Source organism: Melopsittacus undulatus, chromosome 4 (genome assembly GCF_012275295.1).
Source record: "Melopsittacus undulatus isolate bMelUnd1 chromosome 4, bMelUnd1.mat.Z, whole genome shotgun sequence".
In the NCBI taxonomy this organism is placed as follows: domain Eukaryota; kingdom Metazoa; phylum Chordata; class Aves; order Psittaciformes; family Psittaculidae; genus Melopsittacus; species Melopsittacus undulatus.
In genome coordinates, this window is record NC_047530.1 from 76,540,789 (window position 1) to 76,565,039 (window position 24,251).

The 24,251-nt window shown below is 37.6% G+C and overlaps 1 protein-coding gene across 1 annotated transcript in view; it reads right to left on the reverse strand.

Moving 5' to 3' along the window:
• The window catches only part of ARHGAP15 (Rho GTPase activating protein 15), a 330,968-nt gene extending 307,737 nt beyond the window's left edge, over window positions 1-23,231 (reverse strand). The window contains exons 1-2 of the mRNA XM_005153752.3: window positions 23,120-23,231; window positions 5,993-6,172 (exon numbers count right to left, since the gene is read on the reverse strand). Of these exons, the coding sequence (XP_005153809.1) occupies window positions 5,993-6,157 (165 nt within the window). The 5' untranslated portion in view covers window positions 6,158-6,172; window positions 23,120-23,231. The remainder of the gene's footprint in view (window positions 1-5,992; window positions 6,173-23,119) is intronic.
• Window positions 23,232-24,251: the final 1,020 nt, after the last annotated feature.

The window sequence follows — 24,251 nt, forward strand, 5'->3', positions numbered from 1 at the left end:
AATGGCAGTCAAGGTCTGACAAATGTGTCATCTACATAATTAGCTAGGAAGCAACACAAAACATTAAACATGCTTTGTGCCGACAACTATCAAAACATTTCATTTGTTGTCAATTATTCATTACTTTGTAGGTTCTGAAGGGGTTGTTATTATGAAAATAAGTCCAGATGCTAACAAGGTTAGATTTTTTTTATTCAAATTAGTAATCAGAGGACTAACTTTAAAAAATGTGTCCCGTGTACATTTATGGCAGCATTCAATCAGTACTAAATTATAAACGAATTTAGTTAAGTTCAAGTTAAAATAGCCATGGCAGAGCACATACACTAATTTGTACAGTTGCATCTCTCTTTGAAGTTTTAGGATCTAAGCTGAAGTAGCAAACTTTCAGAACCTTTGGCAAGACTAATTTGTGCTTGGTAAATAGAGTAAAGATTTTCACAGCGTGAGATAATGTAAGATTGAAAAAAAAAAAAAGAAAAAGGAGGTTTTTGAACCTTTTTTCTACCCTTCTGTCACGCTGAGTAAAAGTCAAAATCAGCAATTCCGACTCACATAATATCAAATCTGAACTTCAGGCTGGTTTAACAAGGAAGCCAAACCAGTTACATTCACCACCCCCTTAATAGAGCTGAAATGAATTTATCCTCACTTTTAAGAAGAAATAGGGGCTGGTTGCTGCCTATCAAGCTCCACAGCTGAAACAGTACAGTGAAAATGTTTGGAGGAGAAATAAATAGGGAGTTTAACAATAAAATTAACTTCTTTTTAGGCAGAATTATTTCAGTTGAAGTGAAATAAGTTGAAGTATATTCAAATATACTATAAAGAATACCTTCTCAAAGTGCATATAAAAGGAAAAAAAAATCAGAAAAAATCTTGTTCTGAACCTGAAAATACTTCTGCACACAAAATATCAATCCTGAAAATGGGCTGGAAGGCAACTTGCACTGCTCTATTGAGTAAAATTGCTTATTGAAGGTAAATTAAATCCTGAAATATTCTAATGCATAAGTATTCTACTTTCAGCTTCTAAGTTAAAGGACTTTAAGGTACGCAGAACATACATGAGAATATAGGGACACATCTGGGAATGCTGCAAGTGGAAGATGAGGGCCTCTGCCCCAGAGGAGGAGCAGCTCCTCAGGTGGGGATCAAGGGACTGCTGTGCTGAAATAACTGAGAACCTGGAGTAAAGAGCCTGTCTGCAAGTGCAAAACACACCAGAGAGCAGATCTAGGCTTTGAAAGCACAAAACCAGTTTGAGTATAGTAAGAGCACATATGACACACTTCATTTCTCATTTTCCTGCACTAGAAAGGAGAATGACCAATGTTACTCAACAAATAATTTTGATTTTTCACAATGTTCACGTTCAAGAAGTGAAACTGGACTGTTTTTGTAGACTCTGCTTTCATACCTACCCTGAAATATTTAAAGTGGAAAAAGGTGTATGCTTTCATTTATTAACAATTACTTGTCATGGGAAACTCATATTTTTCTATATCTATCCCAGTGCTAACACCTTGTAACACCTTGAAGGGAACATAGTTATTTCCTTAAAGTGATAAATGTAGATGCAGCTATAATGGACTAGTGAATTATGATAAATTTGCAGAGTATAATGCCTGAGCAGTCATTATTAGAACACAATAAAGAGAATATTCCATCTCAGATGTACACAATTATTATAGGAAAAGGTCTTCTGCTTTTAGAAGTATTTTGTTAAGATTTGTTTTATCCTCCAGGAAAGAAAAATTAAACTGGGGTAAAAAAAAATGAATCCTCAAAAACTTTCCCTAAATAAACTATACTACAAAAGAAGCTCTGATGATCTCTCAGAGCTGGAAATAATCCATTTTCAGCTAAAACTATCCATAGCAATGAAACTGAAAATACTCTAAGAGAGGGCTGGAGACTGTCTTGTAATTAACATTAAACAGATAACATATTTACGAGGAAGTCAAAATATTTTGGAAGCCGATAATCCTGTAAGCCTGAACGTGGTATAAAAACAACAAATAAATGCAAAGTGTTACTGTTACACATGCCTGCCTGATCAATGGTTTTCACATATTGATCTATAAATGGAGTTGACAGTCTGTGTTGGCTGCACATTTTCCAAGCAGCTCTATTTTTGTACAAAACCAATACGGGCAATTACCTTTGTTTGAGATGCCAAGTCTTATCAATTCAATGTGATTTAGTGTCATTTTAATTAAATATCAGGATCTACTTCAGGACAATCTATAAAAACAAAGCCTCAAACTTAACTATAAGCTTGATTTGAAGTAAACATATACAAGCCCTGCAATTTCAAAATATGGCTCCAAAACTCTGCTAAACAGAAGGCTTATATTTTTAGCCATTTTATTTCTGTCTTTTTGGCTAGCCATAACTTTGGCAAGTGCTCTATGATCACAAGAGTAAAAAACAAAAGAAGATTGCTTCCTGTTTCCTTGATAATGTATTAGAGAGATAAATAAACTTACCCGTTTGTTTAACCTAATCAGAAAAAAGCTCTAATACATTAGCATTTTGGAATGTCTAAATAGGTTCTAATTCTTAATATAGACACCAATAAAAAAGACATTTCATTGTTTGAAGTTGTTCTGAATGAAACAAAATGCACTTTTGTAGGTTTTAACAGATGAAAATAGCAAATATTCATTTACATTGCTGGTTCAGACACTGGCATTAAGCACAAAAAGAGCCCTTGCTTACCAGTCTGTGTCCAGCTTAGTGATTTGTGCTCTTTAAACTCTACATTAGTATCAATTTCAGCCTTTGCACAAAGCTGAAGCATTCCCATCAAAATAAATAACATAAATCCCCAAGAATCTACATTTAGCTCTTGCATCAGTTAGCTTATGCATTCCACATTTGCATCTTCACTATTATAAAATGTGCAAGTGCATGTGGACCTACTAATGTATGATGCATATCCTTCTTTGTCACTCTATAAAAAATAATCTGTCCACCTTCAAAACTATAGCCCCAGGTGTGCTTACAAGCACCACAGCATATGCTTGAAAATACAAAAAGTATCCTTTAGAGAAAATTATGTCTTTTCTTCTCTATAAATCACCAGTCATCCTTCTAGTTTTGTACCTGGTTTTTGCCCTTTGTTGTCCAGAGTGATTTTTTTCCCCAGAAATATATTTTAGAAATGCATTTTTTCTACTAGTATTTCAAAGTGTGCCAGATGCTGATTGCCTTAATCCACTGAAGTCAGTAGGTTTTGCATAAGTCGAGTAAAAAGGATTTGACCCATATATTAATAGAATATAATTCATATTCCAAAATATGGATGGCAAAGAGTCATATGGAATACCTTTTTCAGCTATTTTTTGTTTTTAAAAGAAAAATCTCTCCGATGATAGGACAAAAATATTTAGTCAATGCAAAATAGAAAACAAACATAATCAGTGGATACCTTGTAGATTATATCCATCCCTGAAACAGAGGCAGATTGTTGCAAACAGTACATTTACAAATAGAAATATCATGATAAATCCTTTTTATTTTCTAGCACAAAATGAATTAGCTCTGCTTAACACACCGGTAATAGGGATCTATGTGCCTTTAAATGCAAAACTGAAGACTGTATATATGAGTGCCCCAGAAAAAAACAGCACGAATTTTAAGACAAGTTTACTAACTGTACATATATACATATATATGAGCTTGTGTGTGCATATGAGTTGGACCTTGCTTTTTCAAGACACTTGAACAGGGTACTTTCTCCATCACTTTCCCCAAAATCCTTCACAAGTCACGTGCACAGATTCAGATATGTCAGCATGCAATTGGTACAAGCAACTGATATTTCACTGGGCTTTTAACTTGAATCTTACTGCATTTAAAGCATGTATTTGAAAATGTTTGGATCCTTAGAAATTTTGCTTTTAGTGTGGGCATTAGCAAACAACTTTAAGAAGCTTATTTAAGAAAATACGCCAAAACACTTTCAGTCTGTCAATATCTAGTCAGAAAATTCTACATGGCAAAAAGAGATGAAAAGAATTGAAATAGAAAGGAAATTAGTAGCATGGCAGGCTTTCAATCCATTATGTCAGAGCCAAGTTTGCTTGGTAAAATGACATATACTCAGTAAAATTCCACTTTTTTATAATTAGCTACTAAACAAATGCATCACAAAGCAACTTTTCAGCTCTCAGTCAGTGAATATATGTGGTACCTGCTATGGTTATTGGTATGCGGCAGTGAATATTTATGTCTAATTTAACTTTTTAGAGCCCTTGCTCTGGAACAGTCCAGCATACTATCCCCCAAACTAAAGTTATGTAACAAGGTAATATCAACAATGAGAAACTGCAGGATAAAATCCTGCCCAAAAGTGAAAAATGCTAATTTTGTCTCATTTAGCAGCTGGATACAGAAATGCTCATTAGTTTTAAGAGGGTTAATCCTTTTAACTTTTGCATATTGATATGCCAATTATGCCTAATTGTACAAGAGGCATCAGTCAAGGTAATAGTGCATAAACACATGAAAGTTATTAAGTACATCCCAACATGTAATAAAGTAGGTGTTAATTGGTAGCTGAGTTCTGCAGGCTATTGAGGTGGATAATTCATTGAGAGATGGATCACTTGTAATTTCTCTACATAATTCCTTTTGCAGTCTCATGCTGTGATGTTTTCATGCTTGTCAAAAACGACTGCAGCCTAGTGCCTTTTGTTAAACACAGCCAATAAAATATGTTAGGCATCATTAAATATACTTAACTTTTAAACTTTTTCAAAGATACAGTTCTTCCTGATAATACATTATCGTATTCCCAGTAAATTACTATAAGCATTGTTTCAGGTTTGTAATGGAGGAACATTTCACATCAGATAAAAAGGAAGAGACATATAACGTGTCTGAGGCAAACAGTATCATTTAAATGGAAGGCATTTGAGTATCTTATCAGCTGCTAAGACCTAAAGAGATTTTTCTTTCCAGAAATACAAAGTGAAATTATTTAAGCTATATCACTATATCAGAGAAATTAATGACGAAAATAATGTAGTTCTAAATAAAGCTAAATTTTGAGTTTGACCTTTGAATAAAAAAGAAAAAAATACAGCTGTTATTGTAGGTTTCCTCTATTTAATAACTTTTTAGAAGCTGATTATTTCATAGGAATTCATTACATCAAGAAAACAAAAAATTAATGGTTAGCATGGTTGTGAGAAGTGACTGAGACCTGGGATTCTGTCCCCAGCTAACAGAGTTTTCTCCCTCATTTGTATTCTCTGAGAACAAAATGGATCCAGAGTCCAAAAAGTGGCTAACATTGCATAAATAATTTTGTAACATCATATGGCCTCAGCTGCAAGTTGCCACCATTATGGAAGAAAATTAACCAGGGGAGACTCATATCAATCAGTTTGTTTAGTAGCTCCGAAGGAGTAGAGGGGCAGGGACGCAACTGGCAATAGAGTTCATCACTAAGTAATTTCAGAAAAAAAAAAAAAAAAAGAGGTAATGGATAAAAAATCAGTCAACTCCTTCAACTCTATCAACTATCACAATAATAAAGTAACTTCAGTGTCTGACTTGTTACAATTACTTCCTCTCTACAGCAAGACTTATTTTTGTTATGGGCAAAGTTAGTTTTTATTTACAGAGTTGAAATTCCCATTTTTTTTCTTTTGTCAGCTTTTAAATTTTGCCTTTTGAGAAATCATGACATGCATCTGACACTGTACTATGCTCTACAGCAGCCATATTTAAGTACTGTAACACTTGAGAGTTGAAATGCTGAGTAGATGCTATGATCATGGCCACCAAAGGCAAATTCATTCTTTCATTGAAGGAAAATTATTATTCTTGTGCCTAGCCATACTCCTAAAAATGTATTAGTGTCATTAAATCCCTCCTTGCAAGGGATAATCACAAAACCAGTGTCTTAGCCATGAATAAGGTACTTCTGTATTCTTTTAAATATCAGAAGGCTAAGAAACAGGCGTATTGTACTTACAGGCTCAGGGACTTTCACATTCTCTGACAAAATCATAGATTTGCTTTGGCTCAGTCTATCATGGTGACTGTTGGCATTTTTGATCCTCATTTGAACAGTCCCTGTACTGTGGTGGGAAGGATTAGGCTTTTCAGAGTCTGTATCAGAAGCTGTAGACCTTTCCATGGTTACTGGGTTGACCTGAAGAACATAAAATAAGAGCATTAATCTAGGAACCCTCCATGCAAAAATGTATCAATGTCAGTTATATGTCACTATAGTCAGAAGAAGTTAAGTTATCTTGTTGGCAAGATCTTGATCTTCTTTGAACACCGGGATAACTATCAGCTGTGTCAGCCTGTAGTTTTATTATTGCCCTTATCACTCACCCATCCAAACTGCTTTGGAAGAGTTCGTTTATGTAAAAGATTATCCTTATCTCAAAAGCCATTCTCATCTATGGTGTAATCTCCCTGCAAGCCTCTGTCAAGTCCAGCTGGCAGCCACTACATTTTGTCTTTGGCCCTGTTCACACTATACATTTTCAATCTTGCAAAGGAAAACAACATGCTGTGAAGTCAATTAACATAACTTACCTCCACAGTTCAATACATGCATGTTACAAAAGCATTGCAGGACCATGCTGCAACCCTGCTAGTGTCCTAGATTCAAACCCAGATCTAATAAAATTTCCCTTATTTTTTACGTTCTGTCACCAACAGTGATGGGATTTTTGTTTCTCTTGTTCGTTTTTAAAAATTTGGAAATTAAGAAATGGCTGAGCACATCAGCTCTCAAGCCATTGGAGGAATAAGGGGAAACTCATAGAGAATGATCACCTTCTCTAGCAGAGCTGCTGTTCAACCTCCTGTGTCAGCCTTAGTACGACTTGATAAACTGCATTCTAACTATTTAAATTCCAAAAACGCTTTTAATTAGCAGGAGTCGCTTCATAGTTCTTGTACTTTCCTCCCTCCCTCATCTACTTTCCTCCCTCCCTTCCCCAGTTCACCCTGGCACTACTATATGTCAGTTGTGGGAGAAGTAATACGCTAAGAGTCACAAGAAAACTTGCTATTTGTATTGCTGTGTAACTGTATGAGAAAATGGGTGAGGAAGAGATACTATATAAACTGGTTTCCCAATTATGGAGCCAGAGCAATGGAAATCCATTTAAATACAGTTATAATATAAACTGCTGAAAATCAACATTTTCCAAATGGGTTTAAAGATCACAACTTTTTCTAGCAACATCTCCCCAACCTCTGAAGATACTAAAAGATGAAATTCTCTGATTTTAAGAATGTTAATTTCTATGAAAGCATCAGAGCAGAGGAAGATATGGTATCAGCATGAGAGAAGGAGATAAGGAGCACTACTGTATGTCTCTGGGCAGGACCATAGCATTATGCTGGTGGAAGGACTCAAAATTCCTGCCTTCACCCTCTCATGGCCCTGATAAATCAATTCCTTACAGAAAAGTGCCTCAGATATAGAGAATGATAATGAGAGGTCATGTAATCACAAAATGGTTGTAGTTAGAAGAAACATCTAAAAGTCATCTGGTCCAAGTCCCCTGCTCAAGCAGGACCACCTACAGATGGTTGCTCAGGGCCATGTCCAGAATGCTTTTGAATATCTTCTGGGGGATTTAAACTCCTACAGCTAAATATATGGAAATACAAGGAAACACAGCACTCTTGAATAGAGAAATGGGAAAAAGTACTTCTATATTAGCCATTATTCGCTCAATATTATGACTGTGATAGAAACACTGATTTTAATAAAAGCAACAGTAAAGCTTATGATCATGGCTGCCTCCCACATTGAATTAGTGACTCAAGGTTCCCTGCAGAAATTGAATTACAGAAAAAGGAGGAAAAATATAGGCTGATTAGGCTATTTACATATATGTCCTGATACTCAGGATTATGCGTGTCTGTTTTTGCTGTGAGCTGGTATATGACACCTTTGGTAGACAATACTGAGTGTTCTCCCTCCCAAAGACACTTTTTACCACCCCCTAGAGCAGTCGCTGCTCAAACCCATGTCACAGGGACACTTTGCCATTTTGGCAGTAAAGTCTGCAGCAGCTCCAAATAGGAAATGATTTTTTTTTCTCCTTCTAAACTTGTAGAGTCAACCCATTTTGTATTTCATCTTGGTACCAAATCAAAATTGCTTCTCAACAGATTTTCAGTAGGCTTCAGGCTGGAGAGCTGATCAGACTTGAGAGACAAGAGCGACACTAGCTCTGTCACCAATCCAATGTTTGGCTGGAGCATATCTCTCAGATTTTCTTCTTAAATCTCCCACCTATAAGACTCTGACATATCTCTTCTTGGGAGCATTATGAGTTTTAATTAGGTAGTCTCTGCCTGGTGTTATCAGCACATGAATTGCTGTAACAGAGTTTAATAGTATGACAAAGTCATGCCGTGGATCTCAAATAGGAACATAGTAAATGACAAGTCTGAAAAGCCTTCTGAAAACATTTATTCTAGTCTCGTTGAATCTTGGTTAATTTTCCCCAAAGCTGGAACTAATTCACACACATCAGAGTATAACAAGGAGATTGACGCACCCAATTTACAGGAACTGCCGTAAAAGATAAAACCCCAAATCTCAACATTTTCACCATCAGATTTTATTTGTCTTAGTGTAGAGCATGGTGAGATCCTGCAAAATATTGCAGGACATGAAGGAAATGCACAAGTTACAGAAGTTTCTCCCTCAGGATTTCCAGGTAGCAATCCTTTGCTGCCCAAACTCGACTCCTGACTGCGCTACCGACCCTGCATGCCAGTAGATGGCACCCTGAATATGAGCTCCACGAATGCAACGGCGTTGCATTGACATTTGCAAGAAGAAATTGGTTTACGCTTGCACTCTGCCCTATTTTTTTTTGTTAAACTTTTTAAAAAATAAGAAGGGAAGACAGTCAGGAAACAGTTAAAATATTAACAGAGAGAGGATCCTATCTGATGCTTTTATGATTTTGTGTTTCCAAACCGTTAGCAGCATCAGGACCAAGTTTCCGTTGGTTTTGCAGGGGATTTCATTTCACTTACTTTGGAAAGCAGAGATGCCAAGTCCTGTGCAACTGCTTCTGAGGCACCCTGAGTTCATTATACAACTGGTTAATATGCCTTTTGGCAAATAGTTAGCATCTGGATATAAATTTTAGTTTTGAAACCTTCTACGGTTGATTTGCTGGAGAAAGGCATTAAACCAAGACAGAATTTACCTCCCTCCCCTCTCTGTTGCTTGTAGGGTTCTCTGGGGCAAAGAAACATCATTCACATAAAAGGAGAGGGACAGGGAAACATCCTGAAAAATCCTCTTGGAAGTACCTGTATTGGGTCACTGTGGAACAGAAGTGACAGGTTGGATAAGTACAGTATGGGTACAAGAAAACCCTTGACATGAAGATGGATGAATGACACAGGAAAGAAAAACTGATTCATATAGTGAGTAAAAAGGTTACACTGGATATGAGAAAAGAAAACTTTAATTTCTGGAGAGTGGATAGGTCATCTTACTTATGGAGTAAGAAACACTACTGAGCTCTAGGGGCAAAATCATCTTTCTGTCTGGGATAGTAAAACCAATTCAGTCCTATGCAGACAGTTGCTTTTGGAGATATCCTAAAGAGTTCAAAAGCCCTCACTGAAGGAAGAAGAAATTCATACCTCAAATGAAATTTGCAACTTCAGTGGTCTACATCTTGCCCAGAAATCAGTACATGTTTGGGATGCTCACAGAGGAGGACAAGCCTGCTCCAGCATGTAGCACAGCATCCCAGTGGTGAATCAGGTTGCACTGAAGCCAGCATTCAGAGGCCAAGTACAGGTGTGAAATGGCTGCTAAACAGTCAAGTGACAATTGACATATATGGTTGTTCAGTGGTTAAGATCCTAAAACCCTGATTTCTCTATGTACAGTTGACTTTCAAACACACAGTGTGAAAGTAATGAACAGTACAGAGATGAAAAATTTAAAATTTTTAGATGCAAATCTGTACACACAGTAAAGCCATCCCATTTCTGAGAATTAATCCCATGTTAAAAGAGTAACACAGCAAATTGTAGAGATCAGACCTCGATCTTCCTCACAAAGTGCTGAGTCTTGGTAAAACTATCTTCAAGAGCATTTTCTGTAATATTTCTTTTAAAAACAGTTCTTTCACAAAAACTTGATGTTTGATAACTGTGAAAATATTTCAAGTATTTCTTATTTTCTTTTGATGAGGAAAATTTTATTCTGCCTTTTCTCTTCAAAAAGAGAAAGGAAATAATGAAGGAATTAAAGTAACGTTGTTAACTTCCCAAAGAAAACTAAAACAGAACAAAACAAAACCTTTTTTTTCTACTTATATTATCACTGAAAAAAGAAGGAAAACCAAATTTTTTAGCATTTTTGAAAAAAATTAAGGAAGTGAATTATTCACCTCACAGCTATTCTGACATCTTTGGTAGCTTAATTATAGTTTCTGTCTCACAATGACAGCCAGATAAGTGTTCCCTCCTACAGCAGCTCGTGGAGTTAAATGAAGTTTCATAGTGTAGTTATCAGGATTTTCATCTATTTTGACATGTTGTCTTGTCCAGGTGTTCATCATATAGTGAGTGGACTGACCAGTATTACCCAAGAACTTCATTTCATCACTTTTGGTACAGTATCCATAAAGTCAGCACATAGGTTTTCAGCAAAGCAAAGTGCTAGTTCTTCAAGAAACAAGAGGTATCAGTATTTCTAAATTTTGGGTTGAGCTATGCCTACATTTCCTACAGCTTCATACAGTAAAAGACAGAATGCAACTGTTAATTCATTAGCAACTTGTACCAAGTAGTTGTAACAAGTACTTTTATCTAAGAAAGGGAAAAAGTATCTATCCATAGTTAATTCACCTCTGGGGTGCCCAACAAAAGAGGAATGTGGGTCAGTTGGAGCAAGTCCAGAGGAGGGCCACAAAGATGCCCAGAGGACTGGAGCAGGTCTTCTATAAAGACAGGCTGAGAGCTGTGGGTTTGTTCAGTCTGGATAAGAGTGGCCTCACAGTGGGACTCCTCCCAGGGGTCAACAGGAAAGCTGGAGAGGGGTGCTTTACAAGGGCCTGTATGGATAAGTCAAGGGGGAATGGCTTTAAACTGAAAGAGATTGGATATTAATTTTAGATCAATTTTAGATTGGATATTAAGAAGATTTAGATTTTTTTTAGATTGGATATTAAGAAGAATTTCTTTACTATGAGGGTGGTGAGACACAGGAATGAATTGCCTGACAAGCTGTGTCTGCTCCATCCCTGGAAGAGTTCATAGCCAGGTTGAACGTGATGGGGCTTTGAGCAACTTAACCAGGTCAGGTTGCTCAACAACCAGGAAGGTGTTCCTGTCTGTGGTAACAGGGCTGGAACTAGATGATCTTTATGTCCTTTCCAAACCAAAACATTCTATGACTTTATGATATAATTAAAATAAGCTTTTAATTTCTTCCAGCTTTGCTCCTTATGACATAAGCAGCGCTATTAGGTCAGAAGCATAATGAACATGGAAGTGCTCAACATAGTAACATGAAAAGGCTGCAAAAATAAAGTGTGTCTTGTTATATTCACTAATCTCTTCTGCTGAAGAGTGTATCACTCTTGAAGAGCATCCATTAAAATTTAATGCAACTATATTACAAAAGAATAAAAATCAGCACGAGGTTCACTGTTACACTGGACCTGTGAGCCAGAAAAAAAAACATAAAAATTCGAGAGGAAGTAAGAGTTAATAAATGAAAAAAAAAAAAACCCAACCGAAAAAACCCCACAAAAAACACAAAAACAAGCTAATGCCGCATATGTGGTGAGACAAAGCATTCTTGTAAAGGAGAAAACATATTTCTGTGTCTGTGAAAGAAGTGTTTAAAATCAGAACACCTACGTAAATATTTCTGATGCTGGGTTTTGCTCTTAGCCTTTGCTACACTGTTAACAATCTCTGCTGAAGTACACAGCTCAGGGGCAGTAAGTGCTTAAATACAAAACTGCTGCAAATAAAAAGGGAGACAGATGAAAAAGCTGTAGGTAAGGAGAGAGGATAACAAGTAAACTGCCACATAGCTTTTTTCAATTATTCTTATCTGCACTCTGCTGTGTCTTTATATTTTTCTTTCAACCATCCCCACCACGCTGCTCTCACAGCTAATGCGTCACACATCTGCTCCCAGGGCACGGACACAAACAGCAAAGGCTGCTGAGGGATACCGTGTTCTGGGCTGGTGCCCAGAAGTGTCCCGGAGCCAGTTTATCTGAGTACTATAAAACAAAAAAAATTCCATTGTAATGGAAATACAAAGCAGATGTAACATTGCTATGCCTTTACTTTTGCAGAAAGATATTGTCCAGCCTGGAATAATTTGTATTTAGGAAGTAGCATTAATTCCTACCATTATCCACATCTCTAGTCAAAGTAGAAGATCAGGAACAACACTACTGCCTGAGCCTTTACTCCAGTTCTACCCTTTTATATCAGATAGACAATAAAACAAAATTTCATGCTGAGTTCATTCTGCTTTAAAATGTTAAATGTCCTAAACTCAGCCACAGTTTTCCTTATCAACTGAAATTACAGTTTCATCAGCAAACATCAGTGAGTTAGTTGATACATCTTAAGTCCAACAAAAGCCAAGCTCATCAGCACTGATTAACACACCCCCTTTCATTTTTTTTTTACCTGTTGCAGCCATATTATACTTTCAGTGACGTGTCTCAGAGCAGAAAACACATGGAGCAATGATCATGGGGATCATCTTCCCTTATGTGTCTAAGGGCTGGTATGTACTCTTTTCTAGTTCAGTATTTGATGACTTTCTGCAAATAAAAGCAGAAATGGCCCACAAAGTTCTTCAGGCAACTCTAATTTACCTCTCCTGCAATGAAAGAATAAAGTATCTTTTCTGTTTTGTTTGTAGCAATATCACACTACCTAGTATTTCCCTGCTGCACTGTGTGGAATACGTTGCTCAGGCCATTATTCACAATTTTATTTATACCCTGAGGTATGTAATCCAGTTCTCTGAAGGATGAAACTAAATACAAATTTCTTGACACACCTTGGCCCACATCATAGCACACTTCTTAGTTAGTTACCTATTAACAAAAAGTAATTTCAAGTATGATTGATAAAACAACTCTTAGGCTAAAGAATCTTTTATCATAGAGTTTTTTACTTGATCATTGATATGATGACCTTTTCAACCTTTTTGGTTTACTCTCTCATATTAAGAGAGGGTTATATTTTTTAATAACAGTTAATAATTACATGACTCTCCTGATTGAAATCTCAGATACCAGCTTAATATCCAGTAGGATCAGAGTGTTCCCACTGAGTGTTAGACTAATTTCTTCCTACTTTCTGCAATACAGGACATATGGTTCCAGACAGGTCTTAAAGGCCTGATCTCAGGTTCATAGTGAACCCACTGGAGTTGATGGAATTACAGCAGAGCAGAAGTAATATCAAGCACGCACAAGGAGGAAAGCCAAAGTATTAGAGAGCCAGGTATGGAAATAAATTTGTAATGAGCTGCAAGAAGGAAGAACACAGACTTGCAGCCCTGTACAGCAGTAACAATGTTGTTTAATTTTGGGTCTAAGAACATACTTTAAGGTTGTTTTAATAACTGAGTTCTTGAGAATTAAATTGTTAAAATGCACTACTTAATTTCTTATTTCTGGTAGTTACCACACATATTGGGAATATCTGATTCTCTACTTACAGTATGTCACAGATCTGCATGGGATTGGAGTCTATACCACACAATAAATTAGACTGCTATAGTTTGACGCATCTGTGATTTCCTGCCCATTGATTATAACACTAAAAATACAAGTGAGTGGCTTACTGCTATGAAGATTGACAGCAGGTTTTTTGTCTATTTTTTCTATTTTACACAACAAAAAATTAAAACTATAAAATAACAGAAGGCTGATATCAAGTCCCACTTTCTAGCAGATGTCAGCAAAATACTTCACCAAATACATGGTTTCAGTGGAAACAATATTAAACTTTACAAATTTATGCTTGATTTGTCTCATGGATTGGATGAATAGGCATGAAGGCAGAAAATTTAAATAACTGTGCTATACTGGCAATGAGGTTTTAGGCAGGGACCTGAAGTTGTCCTTTGTGTCATTCTGAAATTTTGTAGATCATAGCTGAAAGCCTCAGGGTCTGTTTCCTGCTATACACAAACCTGTTAAAATAGAAAGATCAAATGACAAAGAAAAATAGGAATCTATTTAAGTGCCTTGTATCCTATAGGGCAGAGATGTGTTATCTTTTAAAATGCTTTTGAATGGCCAAAAAATTAGAAAGAAAAAGAATGGGAGATAGCTACCATTCTGAAGTTGTGCAGATGCAACAAATTCTTCACATTCATATATAATGACTACAGACCGAACTCTCATTCTGCAATCCTCTATGACCTGCTGTCTACAGGACTTCCTTGCACAAGTAAAAGCTTGCTAGGAAATATCACTTGGGCATTATTGGAAACAACAAAAAGATGCAGTAGGGTAAAGGAGCCTACTATCTTCAAGTCAGCAGGTGACTGCATATGGTTATGTCTCTTCTTGCATCACATAGTTTCTTAATTATATCACATGTAAATGTCTAAGGAAAGGTAACAGTTGTTTCAAAAGTTTGTCTCTCCTAGTATCACATGGGATAGCATAATGTTATTCCATACTATTCACCACTCCTATGTCAATTTAAGATCTCATTTTCATGTGGAACTTGAAGCTAAAAGTATCCTTTGTGTACAGTTTGGCCTGCATATGTTCTGGGAACAGTCGTCCATAGTAGAAATTCAGTTGAATATGTAAAAGAACATGCCTAGGAAAAATTGCTACTTCTAGGTCTTACTGCTGGCAACGCATTTAATTTCTTTCTGGAGTGCATCTGATCTGTGACACCTGCCTCCATTTTCTATGCTGTGGGAGCTAGATTACAATCATTTGAATGATGAATATTGGTCATATATACACAGTATTAAAAAAAACCCAACTATGACTATCATCTTATCCATAACACTTCTAACACATCCTACGACACTGGATAGGAGTATGGTTTAGATATTAGACCAATGGCAGCAAGTAGTTTATAGCATCATAAAAGACCTGAGAAGTGCTAGAGGGGAATGCTTGGTTACTCCTGACCTGACCTTACCTGACACATAGAGAAAAGATAATTTCCTTCTACCTCCTTCTATTTCCTTCCTTTCTGTTATACATTTATATACTGCAGATGAGTACAGAGTAGAGTCATGGCTTTCCAACCACCACAAGTAAGACTAACCAGCTCTAAACTCATTTTGCACCTGCATATGATGCTTGTTAAATGGTAACTTTTTAGTTTAAAGCTGTCTAATTCTGAATAAAAAAAAAATCCAATGTTTTCTCTAGGAAGATCACATAAGAATCACAAATTTTCTTCGGTACTTGAAAGAAATCTGTTCCTATAGCCTAAATGTTCAGAAAAGTGTTGTTACTTTTAATGTTGCCAGATCTGAAGTGATGAGATACTATGGGAAAGGTTATTCTTGCAGTATTTACAGATACAAGCAGAAGCAGAAGTGACAGAAATTTCAAAGTAAGACTGCTTGAAATACTTCCAGCTCAGTTTTGCAGAACTCCTCACAGAGATTCAGATATTCATCCAAACTTTCCATGCTTACCTGAACTAGACATGTGGTGATGATAATTTTGGAACAGCTCGAACTCTCTGGAGAAGTAGAAGAGTTAGTACCACATGACAAACTGATGTATTAGAAAAATATTTTTTAAACGCCTGAAAGATTGCTGCAAATAGCCAAAGAAAGAAACTTCCTATAAGTTCTCAATTTCAGAGCTTTGCCAACAGAAATTTTAGTTTCAGTTTGACAGCAGCTATACAAACAAGCTATCACAAAGCTAGCTTGGGTAGGATGTTACAGCGTAGTTGTGACCTGCACCACATTCAGGCGCATGTTCCGCTGGCTGATCCATGGTGGAGGAAGCACCCCACATTCATCACTGAGAAAGATTACACTCAATTTTTACCACTCTAAATCAGTTGTGCACTGCTGAACACTTGGGGCAGCTGTAAATCATATCTTTGTCTCCTGGTCCTTATTCCCTGCAGCAGTAACATCCTCTTCACTAAAAAAAAAAATGCCCTACTGAGCTCTGTTTAGACCCTGGTGAAAGAGTGGCTGTTGTTTTAACCTCTTCAAGTATCTTAGAGTCCCTCAACTTAGTAGTTAAAATGCACATTTGCTTTCCCTTAATCTATTTTGCAGTTCCATGTACCCATTGTCCAACACTTCAGTAAATATGAGTTGCTGAGATTATTAAATAGGGAAGGCTTTAAAACTTCTCAGACATTAAAAACAAACTAAAAAAATAAACTTATAATAAACTATTTCTCTATTTAGAACATTATAAAGCTATTTCTTCCTGACACTTCCTGCCTCAAGAGTGTCTAAAAGAGGTTTGTCCCTCATTCAGGCAATACCCCCTCCCTCCCATTCCCCAGGATAATTTTCAAGTTCCTTGTGCTGTGCACATGAAACAGTCTCTCCTACCCTCTCTCAACCTTCTTCCATAGATATCTGCAGCAGTTTTTGTGCTGTGATCCTGCAGCTGCTGCCTTACTTCTTCTCACTGCTCCCACTTCCCATCTGAGGGGGGAAAAAAAAGCTCCAGACACTTTTAATCTGTTCCCACACTCCATCTCCACTTTCCTTTGCAGAGCTCCTGGTGCTGCGCTTGTAAGAGACGCTGCTGTGAAACACAGCACAGCCAGCACCTACCAATTTAAGAGAAAACTTTTAAGGTACAGCAGGAACTAGAAGGGGAAATTCTTTGCAGCTTGCATCAAGCAAGTCCCTCTTCTGCATTTCGTTAAGCCCCTGGTTTGCTTTCTTCGCTAGCCACCTGTGCAATGGCCCGGAGTGGAACACAAGGCGGCAGGAGTGCCTGCCCCACTGCAATGCTCCTCAGCACCACGTGGCAAAGTGAGGAGAAGGCAAAGGCATTTGGTTAATGTGATAGTATCTGATATCACATTGTGTAGCTGTCTGCTTTCAGCAAAGGTGAAATACCAAGGGTATTGTGGTGTCAAAAGTATATATTTTTTGATTATGCAAGAAGTTTGATCATAGGCTCTCTTAATTATATCTAAAATTTTTACTGCAAATATGCATTGTTTTGTAAGGGATCAGTGAAATATTTATTTCACTAAGGTGGTTCAAGATGACTCCAGAAATCTTGTATGCACACTTTCTATGGGGCAGGAGACCACAGCCCAGCTGTACCACAAGTCCCACCACAGGTTTGCTGCACTTGAATAGGAGCAGTCACAGTCAGCAACAATGACAGCAGGAATATAGTGGTACCATATTTGTGTGTGAAAACCAACAGTCATGGTGAAAAGAGTCACCTGCCCTAGGCATGGTTAAGAGCAAACATACTTAACAAGCATTACATTTTCTGTTGGCTGTGGGTTTATTAGGTAGTATGGTAACATGCAGAGCTGCTAGACTCCTCAGATCCCAGTTAAATGAAACTGCACTCTGCTCAAGTGAGCCCTTGCAGTCATACATACCTGTGTTGAAAAGTCATTACAGCACATCAACATTATTCCTTAAACATCCATATCTTGGTGCATGACCCAAGTCTGATAAGAAAGCTCTGCATTTAACTTTTTCATTCTTTCATTTCATACTATTTTTGTTCCATGTTTTAATATATTCCTTCTCTTTAGTTACAGTCTAGGAAAGTTTTTATAAAAAGACCCAAAATTTAGATGAAAGTTAAAAATAGAAAAGTTTTCTCGTTAAAATCTGTGTAGCAATTCTGAATGCCCTGGGTCTGTATGATTGCATACGACTCAATTCAGAGCCAGTGGTATCCTGTCCAAAGCAAATTAAAGAAAGGGCTGAATTTCTCTAAGTCTCTGCTCTGACTAGGGGCACTCCTTGCCTTTGCCAGGGCCTAGGATTAATGCACAAGGAAGTAGTAACATGTTTTAACTTTGGCTGTTTCTCCTTCCTTTGCCAATCCAAGAAGAGTGGATGGATTAATGCCATCTCTTAGTCCAAAAATCATCATAAGAATTTCATTACTCATTGCTACTGATTAGTATAGTTTGCTTTTTTTGCTAATAAAGTAAGCAAGCATGCAATGTATTTCTGATAATAGAAATATTAATCTTTCTAGATCAAGCCTCAGCACTGCTCAGCCCAAAACACAAAAGGCAGCATGTGCCAGAACAGCTTGGCCCCTTGGCAAGTCTGATGTAACACGTTCCTAGTGGAAAATGTTGCTTCGTTTGTAGCAAAGCCAAAGCCATTCATTAGAAATGCATTTTGTCTGAATGACCCCGTGGAGGGCTCTGTTGGTGTTTTCTGTGGACGTTCATGGTGTTACCACCAGGCTCTCCTGCAGTGTGTGTCTCCCAACCAGTGGGACACACTTCCAAGTGTTGACCATTCAGTTCTTCTAACACCACTGTTCCAGGCAGACATCAGGAAGCCCAGAAGCTTCCTCAGCTGCAATGGTGAGAGCATCCTGAAACCCAGCAAGATGGTGACAGACCAACCAGCCATGGAGGTGACTCTCTTGGAGACAGAACTCCAGAGCTTCAATTGTCTTCACAAAATGTCTGTGTCATTTCCCTCCTCAACCACAAAGAAAGAGAATTTAGTAACATCCTGAGTAGCAAACAAGTTCAGGTGCTAAGCACTGTGCCTTGCCTAGGAGGAGCTTTGATAGCTGGTTCAGAACCAAGTACAGTGGTGGCTTTGCTCAGGGTGTGGCAGGAAGAGAATTAAGAAACAGAGAGCAAGCACATAGTTAAAGCACGTCTCTTCACCTCTAAGTCACATTTACTTCTGTTTTTTCTTCATCCCTTTCTCTCCTTCCCCTCTTATCATGTTGCAGTTGTGCTGAAAAATGGTGTATGTCTTGGAGAAGGAATCAGAAGTCATTTTAAGTTCATTTGTTCAAGGTCTTTGCCTGTTTAGTATATCAGGCACAGGCTTTGGAAGAAATATTCATGAAAAACCACAGTACAAACCCACAATACCCAGCTTAACTACAAGTGAATGATTTAATACCTGTCAATCTCAAATGGCAGGAAATGTTGTATTGTGCCTTAAACAACCTTGAACCACTAATCATAACAATAACAAACTTGCTTAGTTAATTTATTGGATATCCTTCAGTAGGTATCTGTGCACTGTTGAGTTAGTATTTTACTATGTAACTTATACATACACCCAGAAATTTAGAAGCTAATCTGAAGAATACCAATATCTGATTAACCCTCTCATACCTTTCCTACACAATTTTCAAAACACTTCTTTCTTATGCTAAGTAAAGTGAATGGAAATACGGACAAATGAACACAAAAAGGCCAAAATTTTCAAGCATCTATGAATTCTGGGTTCTTAGTTGCTGGTAAACAAGACTCACTTTACACATGCAGACTGCAACACTTCTAGAGATTTTCAGCATGAGCCAATAAGGCACTGAAAATCTGCCCTAGCATGACCTGGATACATCCACAGGCTGCGCTCAAGCATAGTTAGATTTGTCCCATGGTCAGTTTGCAATATGTAAATGCCTATGGTCAGAATAGTAATGCCTGCTTTTCTCATTCAGATAGTTTTCTTTAAAAAAAAAAGAAAAAAACTAAGAAAAAAAAGAAAAGATCCAATAGCATTTCTTTTACTCCTATTTCAGCCAGCCTGCAAGTCTGCACCCCAAGGAAGGTATTTCAAGTTATAATAAAGATGACTGGAGTCTACAGAGGTCTATTTAAGGTCTCACTCTTAAATAGATCCGTATTGAGGAAGTCCCTCTGCAAATGAGGAGCTAGCAGTGTTTGTTTTGTAGAAAGTCTCCAAAGCAATCTTTTTATAGTATTTGTCAAAACAAGGAAGATTGACAGAGGCATGTCAAGTGCATAAAGGCACAATCTTAACATCCACCACAGCAAAGAAACCACCACCTCTGCCCTTCAGATGTCAATAAGTGAGCAGTTGGTGAAATTAAAATTCATTGAGATCACTGGCTGAAGCAGACCAACCTTGTAAGAAGGTTTCAGAAGGTAACACCAATGCCTCCTGACCTAGACCAAGTTCACATGTTCCCAAACGCACATTTAGCAGGGCTGCATGCTGTTGTGAGCAAGCTGAAGGCAGCAGGGCCTTCAGTTTACTCTGAGACTAAGAGGACATTAAAGCAATTAGTTTGATGGTGACAAAAGCTGTTACAATCACCAGTGGGTGAAAAAAGGGACAGTTTTGTGCACGTTGTGCATCCAGATAAAGAAATCTGGTGTTGTGCTCTAAATGGCACTTGAATTATCGTGAAAGATGCACACTCAAAAGCTGGCTCAAAATTTTATCTCATCTGTTTTCTTTAGGACTGATGTTATCAATACTGAAACCAGAAGAATGATTAAAGCATCTGCATAGAGATGGTATCCATCAATACCAGGGTTTGTCTTTGTAGCACTGAGAAATAGGTTTGATGTATTCGTGTGGAAGTCTTAGGATAAAAGTAAAGCACAGAGACTTTAGCTAGAGCTCAAGTGTTGCTGTGCTTTGTCTTCAAGAGCTCAGCCCAAACAACACCTAAACACAATTAGGATACATTCTGTACCAAATGCCATGTTTCAGATTTTTAATTAAAAACACACCTAAGCCCTAACAGACTTCCCCAATATCAAGAGATAGCTTTTATCAGCATGCAGGCTTTAAGAACTCATTAAATGGTTAGCAACTCACACTGATTGAGCTGACATGGCACAAAGACATAAAGTCATGAAAAATAGGCAAGTATCAGAATTACACATTGTGAGCATAAAAAAATTCAGAAGATGCTGCCTATAACCCACTAAGCTGCATGTGAAACGGGCCATAATAAAACAGTTCACACTGTTCAAAGTCTGTGGGACTGCTTAGCAGAGAACAAGACTGAAGCCTTTGAGCAGCATAGTAAAAGCCATCCTCACTACAGCACTAGAGGTTATAATGGGTGCTTCATCTCACTTATATGGAGTACTACTTTTTAGAACCTTGCCTGAAGCTCAGCATTGCAAAGAAGCAAAAACTTCTGGGACCAGAACTAGATAGAGAAATCCAAACCACAACAATGTACAGTTGTTTTAGTTAAGCTAGCACCATGTCTGAGATTGTAGTGCTGTGCCACCAAAAAAAACGGGACAAGAATCTAAACGTGTCTCTGTCACCATTTTAGTTTCTGGTTCCTGCCTTGGTCCAGGTAGGGAGGAACATGCACGAGACCGTCGTCTGATACAGATGTTGTAATTGCTACCCTGGCAATCCCAACCCCAGTGAAAGGGTCATACAATCACGCTTGGATCAGAAAAACAATGGAGTATCTCTCCCAAGCTAGGGTATCTCTTGTATCAAAGCAAAAGGATATTTCTACAACAACTGCTGCCAAAAAGGCTAAGATTTTTATAACTCAATAATAATGTACAGCAGGAGCTTTAAAATACAGAGAGTGCTTCAGCTGTTTACTCTATTTGGAAAAGAAAATGAACAAATGTACATTACAGATGTAATTAGATTGAGAGGTGCAGTGAATGAGAGATGCAGGGTTTAAATGAATTTTCTTTGGACACAGAGAGGTAAATTGCAGGGAAGGGAGAAATAAAGAAAAATAACTCTAAGAATTCAAACTACTTTACCAAATCTCACAGCTTTGTGGAAAATGCATTTCAAATTACTCTAAGACACTGCAGCAGTAACATAAAAACGACTACAAACACAGCCCAGAAAGAGAACATGTTCTTTTTATATAATTTCCCTGTCTGTGCTGATTTGTATATGCAGGCAGGACAGCTTTTTTTCTCCAAAAATTACAGAAATTTTGAAATGTAATCTTACAACCCTACACTAAAATCTGTCTCCAATTAGCATGCATGATTTCAAAATGAGCTTCCAGCCACATGTGATATCTCTCAACTCTGATCCATATTTCCAAAAGAAAAACAAGTTCCTTCTTATGATAAGGCTATCAGTTACAAACATGAGTACATGTCACAAAGTTTGCAGCAAACTACAAATTACCAGGAAAACAAATCTTCACCATAGAACAAATATTGCTAATTTTGGCTTTCCTTTATGTGGCACATAATCAAAGCACTGTATTGTGTCATTTGAACATCTTTCTACATTACTATTTCCTTGTAAAACTCTGAAGGCCAGAAAGCAGTGTTTGCCTATTGACAGCAATGAAAAGTGACCTTTTTTGATAGAAAGCTTTGAGTAAGATGGGGACTCAGGACACAACCTTTTTCTGCCTAGCTCTGAAAGAGAGGAGGAAATAGTCTGGAAATGAGCAGCTTCATACAGGAACCATGCTACCATAATACCTCTTTTGAACAGGTTCACTAGGAACAGCACTGAGAGTACCCATAGACAAAACAAGGGTGTTTTCTATACAATGTCATTGATGACACCCCAAGTCTGATTCCTATTAGCACCACTGATAAAGTGGTACAAAATTTTTTTACATAGAGCAGGGAAGAGATCCCTCTATTGATCTCTTTTGTCTCTAGTGATACTGAGTATCAAGCAGATACCTATCCTTCCTACTCACTAAGTCCTCTTCTACTAATCACCTCCCTCACGGTAACCAGCAGCGGAGGAAGCCAGTTAATCAAACAGTGCTGAACTGCAACTGTCAAAGGCAAATGCTAGGAAAAGTGATCTAATTTAATTTTCCAGCCAGTGCTATCAGCCTTTACTACTTCCTGAGGACAACAAGTTAGTACCATAGAAATATGAGAGTCATTTGTGGTTTGGGATGCTACAAAGGGTCAGATACAGTTGCCTCTTGCACAGGATGAAGCAGACTTGCTAGATTCTGAATACTAATGTTGCCTTTAAAACATGGTTCCACATCTATACCCTCTACTTTTAAGTCCATTGCTTTCAAATTCAAAAATGCCAATAGAAATAATTGTGTAAGTAACATAATCCATATTGAATGCATACAAAACACCTGCAATTATGAACATGTTAAAAGTCTTTAACAACAGGTTTTCTGAACTATATTAAGACAAATTTAAGGCTCCTTACCTACAGCCACATGGATGTCGTCATTTCATCTCAAACTGCCATCAACCAGCAACAGTTTAAACTATTTCAAAAAACGGAAAACATCTAGGTCACATGTCTATAGACAGCATTTGGCCTAATCTCACACAGCTTATAAAGACAAAAAGAAAGCAAGAAAAAAAAAAAGTAAAATAAAACCACTTCCTGCAACAGCAGAAGTTAACTATCTCACCAGTGAGTGACTTACACCCAGGTTTAGTGAAAAATTCTTCCAGACAAGATAAAAAGCCAGATTTTAAAGTATGAAAGTAACTTCTCTGTTAAAATTGCAATAAACAGAGAAGGCTAGTTTTAGCAGAAGGTAAACATGAGTTTTGAAAGGAAATGCTGAAAGGAATTACGATTCTAAGCCTCAAGACTACTTCCCCTTTCTTACCTCAATGAAACCCTTTGAGCACTGAAATAAATAGCTTGCAAAAACTCTGCTTTGTTGTTTTGAAATATAGCTTTAATAAATGTGACACCACACTGTTACTTTAGATTTATAAAATAGCAAATTCTGGCCAATCAAAGAAAGTTACTATTAAAAAAATCCTGAGCTGTGCTATTGCCCAGTGAAGTTTGCCCAGATAAATACTTCTGTTTCTTCGGTTTTCTGTTTCAACACTTCTCCATGAAGCAAACCCTGGAGAATCACAGGCAGACACAGCTGCTGCCTCACTTCATTTCCCGCAACATCTCACACGACAGTGGTTCCTCTCAGGCATGGGGACCCCAGAGAACCAGCAGACTCAGGTGCAGCTCCACACCTCTGGGGCTCCAGAAAAACCCCTCCTCGCATACCTCTTTACCAGTGCCTTCCCCCTTTTTTTTTGTTTTATTTTTTTTCCCCAGGAAGCAGCAATAGTATCTTTCCAGTATTTCTAACTTGAATTACAAAACAAGAGTTCATCTTCCCAGTGCAGCAGGAGTTCCCTTGCAGGCCAAGATGGGTGTGTTTTGTGTATGAGAACCATCACAGTGCTGATCAGGCTGCCAAGCCTTCTGTTGGTGTTTGGGCAGAATATGGGGATCTCTTTTTGGTTGTCTCCCACAATAAAAAAAGCATCCTGAAAAATGGATAAAAATCAAGGCCACCCTGGAGTTTAAGGAT